The sequence below is a fragment of the Heteronotia binoei genome, chromosome 8, assembly GCF_032191835.1.
Source record: "Heteronotia binoei isolate CCM8104 ecotype False Entrance Well chromosome 8, APGP_CSIRO_Hbin_v1, whole genome shotgun sequence".
NCBI lineage: Eukaryota > Metazoa > Chordata > Lepidosauria > Squamata > Gekkonidae > Heteronotia > Heteronotia binoei.
In genome coordinates, this window is record NC_083230.1 from 87,420,333 (window position 1) to 87,432,468 (window position 12,136).

The following is a 12,136-nucleotide window of genomic DNA, read 5'->3' on the forward strand; positions in this document are numbered from 1 at the left end:
GGTCGTTGGCCCTCCTCCTGGGTTCTGATATGGTTTATGTGTTTTTACTGAACTGTTTCATCATCATTTTAAAGGTTTTCAGTCTTTCAGTTGTTTTAATGTTTTTTATGTTTGCCACCTTGGGACCAGCTTGATCAGGTGGAAAGGCAGTATAAAAATATTTTAAATGAATAAAAAAACAAATAAATGACACCAGACCCAGAACACTTATGCCATTCCAAGGAACTCTCATTCCACTCTTGGATCAAGCACTACAGTACCAGAGCATCGATACCACTCCCAGGGACTGTCATTCCAGACTGTTATTCTACTCTGGGTGGTTGCCATTCCAGTTCCAGAGCTCTTGACACCCAGGGACCATCATTCCCCCAGGAGCTGTCATTTGAGTCTCAGAGCAGTTTATCTGCTCTCGGGCTGTCATTCCATTATGGGAGCTGACTTAGGTCAGATTCCATTGTCCATAAATATTTGAACATTTGGGATTTTCCCTTATCTTTAATGGAACCTAGGGTCCTTAGGATGTTGGCTGGGGCTAAAGCTCCTATATCATCTTGTTACTGCAAGAAATTCAGCACATACTGTAAGGAACCTGCTACAACCTAGTTAATGTGTGTATTTAGCTGAGCTAGTCCAACTTTGGCTTTTTATTAGCATGTGCCTTTTTCCCTGCATTTTCTTTTGCCCTTTCTTTACCACTTTTTGAATGCAATTGCCCTTTTGCTTTCCTCCCCCCCCTTTTATAATTGTTTTTATAAAGACATTATTTTTGGCTTCACTTAGTACAAGATATTTATCTGCGATATTTCTGCATCTCTTCCCCACATGCCAGATGGCACAGATGCTAGTTTCTCATAAGGTATTTCCCAGGGTTTCTACCTTGTTACTTCGTTTAGTCTAGTACTGTACTAGAAGGATATCTGCTCAGTTCTTGAGTGTTATGGTGGCTGGTTACCAGGGTGCTTTCTAAGGAACCTTTGGTCTAAAGGACTTTTCCAGCAAAGAAAAGAGACCTTCTCCACTTCCTTCCATAACACTGTCCAAAGCATTTTACTCCAAGAATACTGTTTTCCCATTTTTAAAAAAAATGTATATAGCTTAACATGCAAAAAAATAGATGGTTCTGAGCTAAGGTATGCTTGTAACTTTTCCCTGTTTAATAAATACTTTGATATTTTAAAAATACCTTCAATTTGCTAATTCTTTCAAAACAGGACATACAAGCAGTGGTTTCCTTGGTGTGCTGAAACATCTGAGAACAGGTCTTTCAGTTTTAAAATCTCCGTAAAATGTATGTCAAAACACTCTAAGGAAGTATCTAGCCAAGAATGTTGAAGTGCATTCTGCAGCATTCCACCACAGTGAGAAATTGCACTCATGTGTTCTGTGGTATTTACTGGTTCAAATCTCTAAAACCAGAAAATATAGGACCTTGAATCTAAAACTATTTGAGTCATGATATCACTGCACCATCATTGTGACTAAACACTTCTAGGTTCAGTTAACCAGGAATTGCTCCTTGCTAACCTCCAAGTCAATAGAGTGTGAAAGAAATTCCACAAACAGCAAGTTACAATCAATGGCTTTTCACAGCAGTTTATGACAAATCTGTGGATAAATGAATGAAAAAAGAGGTATGGTTAAGTGCTATTGCATACTGGATTCTCGATGAGGCATACAGTAAGTAATAGAAAACTCTGTAGCTGGAGATAAAAATGCACAGTAATTATGTTGTTGGCTGAATGCAAAAGGAGTAGTTTACAGCACTGATGGTATACCAGTGCAAAAACAAAACAAAAATTCCAAAATTAATCAAGGCACAAGTTTCAAGTTCTTACAAAGTTTATATACATTAGCAAAAGGTCTATACAATACAATACAATTTTTATTGGCAGGAAACAACAAATTTAAAAAAAACTGTTAGAGTCTCAGTCTAAAGCTCTCCAGTTACAAATATCACAGGATAGAGATTATACAAATATGTACAAATTTTAAATAAAAGTACATGAATAGGTGTTTTGTGTTTAAAACCTTCAAGTCTGCCACAGTGCATATAACAGAACTGAAGTAGATCACCCTCTCTTTAATCTGAGATCTATATATGTACAGAGAATTAACATTGCTCTCCATAATTAAAATGTGAAATCCTAAGACCAGGTATTGTGCGTCTCTAGAAAGAAAGCTTTTGAGACTATTGTCCAGCTTCAAGGAGTCGCACCAAGATTCCTTTCCGCTCTGAAATGCTGCTGGACTGCCTAGATAAATATCAAGATCAGAATAAGGTCTGTAAAAACCAAGACATCTGCCATCAGCACATAGGTTAATTTATAGAATAGCACCTATTATAACTAGCCTTGTCCTCACTGGGCTTACTGAGGGAGAAAAACTGAAAAGATCTTCATTTATCTTAATGCTACCACGCAGTACAGATATAGTTTTATTTAAATGTTTCACTGAATCCAGTCAATCTAGCGGTCTACCATTGAGGAACAGTTCTGTTCAAGTTGTCTAGGAAGATACTGAAATTAAGTCCTGGAAGCAAAAGTATTTACCTTTTTGCCATTACCAGATGACTACATTACAAGTAATAAAGGGGATCAGGGTAGAATATAAGGTACTTAATACCTTAATTTTCATTGATCAAAAAAATCCTATTCCTATTATTTCTTCTCATTCTAGGCCTGATCCTGTAGAGCATTTAGGTGATAACAGCAAATTCATGTTTCCCGTACGCTATTGGTGGAATGAATGGTTTTGTTTTTAAATTACAGCTATATACAGAAATATACAATATAAATTAATCTACTACATACAATATATGAATATGCAAATACACATGATTGGAATGCAACACTTAGTACTATGTGTGCAAATGAAGTGCTACTCCAAAGAGGACCAGTCAGTCTGAACACTGAATCCCCTGTATGATGGATACAGGATCTGTTTGCTCAATGTCAACAATAAGCCCTTTCATTTCATCTTAATCACTACCTCTAAAACATGTACAGCAGCACCACATGAAGAGGACATTGTCCAATTACTGCTGGTGATAAGCATTTCTAAATATTGAAGTCAGAAGAGTAGACACAATCTGGGAAGAAACAATGCATGTTTCCACCAAGGTCTGCTACTCATACATCAAGAGCCCCCTACTTTCTCCAAATAATTTTAGAACTTTTTATTCATTATTCTCCTCCCTAAATATCTGGGAGGTTTAATAAGGAAGCAAAAACAGCATTCTTCCCCTAGTGATAAGAAAATACATGCCAATTTATCAAACAACCCCCCTCTCCCTCCGATTGACTTCCCTCAGAAAAGTAGAAAGTTTATATCTAAAACATTTCTTTAAAAAGAGTGATGTTTCATCCGTAACATTTGTTTAGCTTGGTGTTTCCAAGTAAAACTCATTTCGTTTTTATGTTCCAAATTAAAGCTGATGTATCAAAAGACTTCCTAACTCTAGACAGTGTGTAAGTATTCAGATAAGAGAAAACAGAGATTCTCTCAAATTAAGCTTTGCAGCTGTTCATAAAACAAAGTGAAATGGCTAGCATTTCTGTCTTATGCATTAGACTGAAACATTAAAACTTTACAGGTCGGACCCCTTGAAGAATGCCTGTATAATGCATTATGCACATACAGAGAGACAAACACTAGTTACGCCAGTGATTCATGTTGCAGGATTATCTTCCTGTCAGAGTCCAGGCATTATATAAGCAATGTTGTCCAGTGTGTTTGCCTGGAACGAGAAGAACAAATGACACACAAATTTAACCCAGTAGCTTTTAAAACAAATACATTTTAGGCAGAAAAAGTGAATGGAATGGCTAGCATTTCTGTCTTATGCATTACAGACTAAAACATTAAAACTTTACAGGTCTGACCCCTTGATTGTCTAACCTGTAATGGCACACACTGCAACAGATCTGTTGATCTGCTGGTGGATCTTCCCCATGTTCTTCTCCTCTCAGCAGTCATTTCCACTTCCAACCTCAGGAAAACTGATTCCTAGAGCTACAAAATTCGTGTGAAATAATTGCTATGTCGTCAGTGCACTGCAAAGAAAAGGGCGGAAGGGGGTGAATTTTTCCATCACTGTAGTGCTAGACAGCAGTGATAGAAGGGACAGGAAAGGAGATTCTGGCCCCTTCCCCCTTCTCACTTCAGCCCTTCATCCAACACTATTGTTACTCCATGTTGGTCTCTCAATGGGGAGAGGAAAGTGGAGAGGAACTGCAACTGCTGATACCTTTTGATGATGGATTGTTGGATCCAACCTGAATCCTGGTCTTTAGTATCTTTTTAAATTGAAACACTGGGTTTTAATTTTTAAAAATGTACATTGCCTTCTATAGATCCCAGAAAGACAAAATATTACCAGTTAAATAAGTCAAAGACATTGTTACTAACACTGCAAGGGATGAAAATCTCTGAATTGCATGGCCACCTGCTGATAAAATGTAGAAACTGCAGCTTATGGGAGGCATGGTCCTTTAATCTTTCAAAACTGTCTCACAGGGACAAGTAGACTGGGGCGTACAAATGGTCTTTACACACAATTGCAGCTGTAGTTTGCATCACACATAAAATACATAAGTAAGAACACAAAAAACAATTCAAACAGGGCAGGAAGGAGGGATTATAGAGGGAATATCAAATGAAACAAGACAGAGATAGAAAGGGACAGATGAATGCGCCTGAGGAGGGAGCTCCATAATTCTGGTGCCATGACTGAGAAGGCCCCCTTTAGCACTGCCACCTGCCTAACCTCTGAAGGAGGGGACACCTGAAACAAGGCCTCAGAAGATGACCATAGTGGTCAGGTAGGTACCAAACAATGATATGTTGTCCATGTATAATAAACAGAGGGTAGCATTCCCTTGCTGTGGGACACTGTGCTATTGTTTACTCCCTCTCTTTTTCTCACTCATCCATGCCCTGAATTTTGCTGCATGTATACTCTATTGGATTAGCCTGGTTGTTGTTTGCTCCTCCAAAAATCCCCAAACACTTTAATGAACAAGTTCTCTTGTGCAACGGAGGAGTTTGCAGCTTCCAAAGAAATACATTTTGGAAAAGCTCAGTTTGCAGAACAGCATGGACATTCAACGGGGACAATTTTATTGTTTCTAATTACATCACAAACAGTGTTGCACTTACCTTGTCCTCACTGGGTTTACTGAACTACCACACAGTACAGAAACAGTTTTATTTAAATGTTTCACTAAATCCAGTCAATTTAGAAGTCAATCTAGAAGTCTATCAATGCCTATTGTTCATTGTAGTGTCTTCTGTGCAGGCACACATTGGAACTACACTTGAATAGGCCAGTCACCGGAGGCTCTCTTACAGCTACTCTGGTATTTTCTAAACATTCCAAGGGAAGCCCCTCCCACACAGAGCTGAACAGATGCCTTCTTTCTGCCTAACGGTTATGTGCTCTACCCTCAGTCCTCCTTTGCCACTGCAAGTGTCAAAAATGTAGCTCCATCCCCCAGGCAAGTCTAATCTTGTCAGATCTCAGAAGCTAAGCAGGGTTGACTGGGTAGTACTTGAATGGGAGATTCCCTTGAAATACCAAGTCAGGAAGACAGAGGCAGGCTTTATTCAGTCACTTTTCTGAATAGCCTCCAGGCTCCAGTAGAAGTCAGTCACCAGAAATTGTTGACTTCCAGGTGCAAACAGACAGACACACACACACACAATACAAACATACCCCAAAAATGTAACTGCATCCTATGAACTCACAGCGGGGCAGGAGGGAATGTGTGCTTGCACAGAAGACACCTTGATGGACAACAGTTACAGGTAAATGCAACTGTTGTAATCTTCAGTCTTCTGTGCAGTTCCACATTGGGAGACTATAGAGCTCCTTACATTGGAGGTGGGGTGAGTGTCAATGGAACAAGGAGTGTAGCATGGCTCTGCCAACTGCTGAGTCCCTTCTCATCCACAGAATAGTGCTTGACTAAGGTGTCCAATGATGATCAAGTAAAGTTCCTGCCAAGCAGATGTTCTCCAAGGGAGGTCTTCTCTGGAATGTTGCTGATGTGGGGCATGCACCCAAATCTTAAGTTCATACCCCATTCTAATAGTCAAGAGTATCCATCTCAAGATGGTCTTGCTTGAGGCTGGCTTCCCTCTTGAGCTACAGGAGTAGCAAACAAATAGGTGCAGGAAGCCTTTTCTTTTGTCTAAGTAAACAATAAAGCCCTCTTCACATCTAAAGAATGTTTTTTTGGCCTCTGAAACAGGGGGATGGGAAAAATATTGGAAGAATAACATCCTGAAGAAGGTAGAAACTAGAGACCAGACCACCTTAGGTAAAAACATAAACTAGGTCTCAAAACTACATGGCTAGTCTGGAACGTAATAAAGCTGCCAGCTCTCCAACTCTCCTGGCTGGTGTGATTGCTACCAAAACACGACCCTGAGAGACAAGAGTCACAAGTTACAAGAACCTAGCAACCTGAATGGGGCTAACATGAGTTGGGACAGAACCACTGACAAGGACCACTGCATCACTATAGGTGGTTGTGGGGGAAACAAATTAAACTACCCTTTCAAAAATCTCCTGGACACTGGGTAAGAAAGAAATGTACTATCTTGGACCTTAAAATGATAAGTAGATATAATGGCTAAATGTACATTAAGGGAAGAAACCACCAGACTAAATTCTTTAAGAGACAGTAGATATTCAAATACCAGGGCAATAGGATAACCCCCTGTGCCCTTGCACAATTAGAAAAAGGGACCCAATTAACTTAATTAAGACCTTCTAGTGAGGGTGTAAGGGTATTAAGGAGAACACTGGCTACCTGGCTAGAGAACTCAAGTTGGGATCTTTCAGCAGCAAAGCTGTTAACCTGAGCCTGTTCGCCTCGTGGTGGATCATAGGCCCCCTGCAAAGTAGGTCTGCAGCTAAGGGAAGGCGTATGTAGAGGTCTTTGATAGAGACAGGAGGATCTAAAACCAAATTTTTCTGGGCCAAAAGGAGTGTTCAGGATGCATCACGTGTGCTGTTCTCGAATTTTGTTTAATACCTTGTGGATAAGAGGGAATGGCGGGAAGGCATAAAACAGAGGGTCTGTCCATCGGATCTGGAACATATATCCTAGAGAGAGATGACTGGTGCGCATTCTGGAACAGAATACCGGGGCTTTCATGTTGGCGCAGGTGGTAAAAAGATCCACTCCCAGAAACCTCCATGTTGAAGAACTGGATGTAATTCCTCCCCCAAGGATCATTTGTGTTGATTGCTCCATTCTGCTGATGATGTCCACTTTCACGTTTGCACTACCTGCCCATAGGTACTGCTTGGAACTATGACCACTTCCACAATGAAAGTGGCTTCCTTACACATGGCTGTTGAAATTGTGCTTCCTTGTCAGTTTATATACATCACTGCCGTAGTATTGTCTGAAATGACCTAAATAACTTTCCCCTTGGTAAACTCTGCAAATGAGGTAAGGGCATAATGTATCACACATAAGAGGTTAAATATGAAAACTTTTTTTGTCAGGGATCCCCAGCCCTGCAATGATGCATCCTCCCCCTAAATGAGGCTTCCTTCCCCCAAAAGATACCTCAGCGAGGAGGCTACTACTGAACACCCACCTGTCCAACTGCCGTACTATGGACCTGGGAACTGTGAACCTAGTATGCTGGAAATGCATGGCAGGGCAAAATTTACTTTAAAACCATTCTGCAAATATCACATTCTTAGGTGTGCATGTGAGGTTGTGGCTGTGGTAGAGGCCATCAGTCCTAACGGCTTCTGAAAGAAAAGGACTGATTGTAATCTGTTGTTAGACAAGCACCTCACCTACACCCTTATGCATAAGTCTCCATCAGCAGGTAGGAAAGCCTTGGTCATTGTGGCGTCCAGAAAAGCTCCAATAAAAGGAAACCTTCTGAGAGGGCTGGAGGCATGATTTTGTGCTGTTAATTACAAAACCCAATTCCTGGCATGTTTGCATAATCAGGGAAACCTGCAACATTAGTTCCTCATGGGAAAGTGCAGTAATGAGCCAGTCATTCAAATAAGGGTAAATGGAGCGCTGACACTACAGCAACACACTTGGAGAATGCCCATAGGGCAAGCACCAACCCAAACGAAAGGGTTGGGGTAAGAAATGTGACCATTTTTAAAGAGCAGGAACCTGCAATAACAGGGGTGGACAGCTATATGGAAATAAGCATCCTCACAGGCCAAGTACACAAAACCAGCAGTTTAATGTTAACAATTATAAAACCAGTTCTAACATCCAGAAACAAAATTCAGATTCCTTAGATCCAGGATAGGGCTAAGGCAGGGGTGGGGAACCTCCATCCCAAGGGCCATATATGGCCCTCGAGGCCACTTGATGTGGCCCTCAGGGATTGCTGAACCGAATAGATCAATGTGGCAGCCTCCCTGGGGCCTGGCTGTTCAGTGAGGATCGTGGTGCCCAGCTGCGCTGTGCAGCAGCCTCCCCAGGGCCAGGCAGGGATCACAGGGCCCAGATGTACTGTGGAGCAGCCTTCCTGGGGCCTGGCTGGCTGGCCAGAATTGCTGCAGGGACTGGAAAAGTTACTGTCACAGTTCAGTTTGCACTTGATTATCCTAGATGGTGTGGCCTAATATGCTAATGAGTGTGTGACCTAATATGCTATTATTACGGGATGTGGTCTAATATGCTACTGAGTTCCTACTGGGCTTTTTCTACAAACCTATGCATTTGCTTAGGGCGGCGGGCCGTGCGTGTGTGCGCCAGATTAGGCTCTCCCCACATGACTTCAAATAGAAAAACAATTATTTGCATTAATTTTGCTGGCCTGAATCATTCTCCCTTGGCGGAGCACTGTTTTTTTAAGTTGATAATTTTTAATGGCCCGTGAATGACATTATAAATATCCATAAAGCTCTTGGCAGAAAAAAGGTTCTCCACCCCTGGTCTAAGGCCTCCATCTTTCATGGGTACTAAAACAAAAACAAAAAAACCCTATGACTAGAAACCCGTAATGGGGTCAGAGTGAGGAACTCTCTGTACTGCCCCTTTTTGCATAAGGGGCAACAGCTCCTGCTCAGGCATAGGGTTAGTCAAAGCCTGATCAGGATGCTGAAGGGGTGGCCATTGCCAAAACTCTAATCTAGAACCCAAATTAACAATTGACAAAACAATTGTCATGAGTGACTTCATACCATTTGTCACTAAAAACAGCCAGCCTGTCTTTAAAGATGACAGATGGCTGCTCTATTACAGGTCCTAGTCAGCACGAACCTTTCAGAGCCTACTGCGTCTCTTTAGGAAGTGTGGCTCATGTTTAGCTCTGGGATTGGTCCTAATGTCTGCCATGTTCTATAGCACCTGAAAAGGGATGCTGTGCAGGATACTGTGCTGAATGAAGCTGTTGTTGTGAGTGCCAAGAATACGGAAACTGCAATTGATGAGATCTATACATCTGCCAAGGCCTGTACAGAGTTGCGGGACCTGCTATGATGCCAAATGAATGAGTTGTTTGCTTATTCTTAACCTGGGACAAAAGATCACCAATTTACAAAGCAAATAGTGTCTTTCCCTCAAATGGAAGGTCCTCTATATTCTGCCAAGTGTCAGGAAAAAGAGCTGTGGAGTGCAGCCAAGCATACCTTCTCAGTACAATTGCTGAAGCAATGGCCCTGGAAGAAGAGTCAGAGGAATGTTTTCCTGCATTAATCTGTAGTTTGGATAGGCGCAATACCTTTGCTTGGAGATATGTGGCCAGAGGCTTCTTGTCTTCAGGCAGAAGCTCTGTGTAAGCAGCCATCTTTTCCCGGAGGAACAGCTGGTATCCCCCCATAAACGTCCTATTGTTAGCAATGCACAGGTTGAGTGCAGCAGAAGAGTAAACTTTTCTACTAATTGCACTGATTTTTCGCCCCTCTCTATCTGCTGTTGCGGAATGCACACCTGTACTCTGCTTTGCTTGCATCTCCTTGGCTATGAGGGACAAAACTGGGGGATGGGAGAATAAATGTGTCCTTCTTGTTGCATTCTGTATAAATTTTCCACCTTTTTGGATGTGGCTGCCATGCTAGCTGGTTTTTGCCACAGGGTCTTGGAAATGTCGGCAATGTCCCCCAAGACAGGAAAGGCCACTATGTCAGAGCTTGCCTGAGATTTTGTCTTGAAGTCTTGGGTTGCTGGAAGTCATCTCTATCTCCAATGATTTAGCCATTCGCATCATTTGCTCTGCATAGAGCTTTAGATCTTCATTAGGTGACACTGGATCAGGGTCTCCTACAGTGTAATCAGACAAAGGGTCCAATGCCAAATCTGAGCCTGAGCCAGAAGATGAGTGAGCCCTCAGAGCCTGCTCTTCCTTGGAATCTGAGTGCCCCATAAGGGGTGAGGAGAAACTGCAGAAGGGTACCAAACTGATGGACCTGCAGTGTCACGATTCCATGAAAAATGATCTAGGTTCCAGAGATACTTTTTGTGACTGCCAGTCACTCCATTTTTTAAGGTCTAGGAGATGGAAAATCATAAGGGTAGCCTTGTCTAGGAGGCAAAGGCATGGAACTGTGCTGTGGCACTGGAGAGGATGGTTCCAAAGGTCAACTAGCTGCTGGAACCATCAATGGGCCCTGGCTAGGCTCTATTTCTCCCTCAGAAAATGAATGAGCTGGGGAGGCATGTGGAGAAGACATTTGTGGTGGGGAGACTTTAGCTTGTTCTGTCAGAACCAAAGATGGTTTGGTAGGAATCAAAGAGCTAATCAATTCTAGGAGCATCTTGGAACTGGAACAATGCTTCTCCCGTTTTGATTTGGAACAGGCTTTCTTAGGGGGTTCTAACGTGCAATGTTCAGTCGGACATGTAGGTGATTGGACCTGATGCTTTGGTTCTGTCCCCAGAACCGATGGAACTGAGATGCTTGATGGCAGGCTCGTAAGGTGGGCGGTTCTAGCCGGTGATTTCAAGGGCAAGGACTGGCTGCACTCTGCTGAGGCAGATGCCTTTGCTGCCAGGCTATCAGAGCAGGAAAGCACATTCTCCCATAAGCTTGCTTTTAAGTGTGCTGCTTAATTTGAGCAGGCTTTTGGTGTAAACTGAAGGCAAATCTTGAACATGTCTGTGTTATGGATCTCAAAAAAGCAGAGGAGGTGTTCATCCAAACGGGTAATTTTCATATTACACCGGGTACATTTTAAAAATAAATCCTTCTGTAGCATCTCCCAAAGAAGAGGAAAGAGCCCAGGGACAAGAATATTTTGAGAAAGAACTTTCAATAACCAGAGCTGAAGAGAATATGTCCTCACAACATGGTGGTGAAGAAAGGACTGAGTGAAAGGGGGAGCTCCTCCCCGCAGAGCACGTGACCATTAGATGGGAAGGAGGCCTCTAATCAGCTTTACAGGTGAGGGGCTCCCCTTGAGGTGTTCAGAAAATACCAGAACAGCTGTAAGAGAGCCTCCGGTGGTTGGCCTGTGCAAATGCAGTCCCAATGTGGGACTCCACAGAAGATGAACCAAAAATAATCCAAAAGGATCCCGACACAATGCAGGAAGAAAAGGGGCTATGTAGATCTTCTCACATCTACAAAATCAAGCTTTGGTATTTTCAACTAGGAAAGGCCTGTGGACTGTGCACAGAAAGTTAGACACACATTCTGTATCTAATGAGCAATACACTGATTATGCAGAAGAACATGTTATATTCAGCCTCAGGACCCTTACAATTAAGGTTCTTTCTTTCTTTCTTTCTTTCTTTCTTTCTTTCTTTCTTTCTTTCTTTCTTTCTTTCTTTCTTTCTCTCTCTTTCTTTCTTTCTTTCCCCTCCTCAGCAAAAACCAATAATAATCCTCAGCAAAAACCAATCCAAATGTTATATTTGGAAACTGCATTACATGAACTGTGAGGAACTGTGTACTAGCGCTAAGAATTCTGTTGAAAGGCAACATGTTGAAAAGTGCTGTTATTTTAAAATAGATAATAAATCAAGCCTTCAGTCAGGAAGTTGTCCAGAGGGAAGCTATAGGATTTACAGACAGAACAACATTCAAATGCCACATAAAATGGCAGATATGGGGCAAAATTTTATCCAGTGCTCAATTTTTTAGCAGAAAATTCTCCATTTCTAAAAATTTGCTTCTTAACAATGAAGAGCAGTCATAC

The 12,136-nt window shown here is 41.9% G+C and overlaps 1 protein-coding gene across 1 annotated transcript in view; it reads right to left on the minus strand.

Moving 5' to 3' along the window:
- Nucleotides 1–1,821: 1,821 nt before the first annotated feature.
- Nucleotides 1,822–12,136, minus strand: part of HMGXB4 (HMG-box containing 4) — a 32,691-nt gene continuing 22,376 nt past the window's right edge. Inside the window, exon 11 of the mRNA XM_060245546.1 lies at nucleotides 1,822–3,736. Within this exon, the coding sequence (XP_060101529.1) occupies nucleotides 3,692–3,736 (45 nt within the window). The 3' untranslated portion in view covers nucleotides 1,822–3,691. The remainder of the gene's footprint in view (nucleotides 3,737–12,136) is intronic.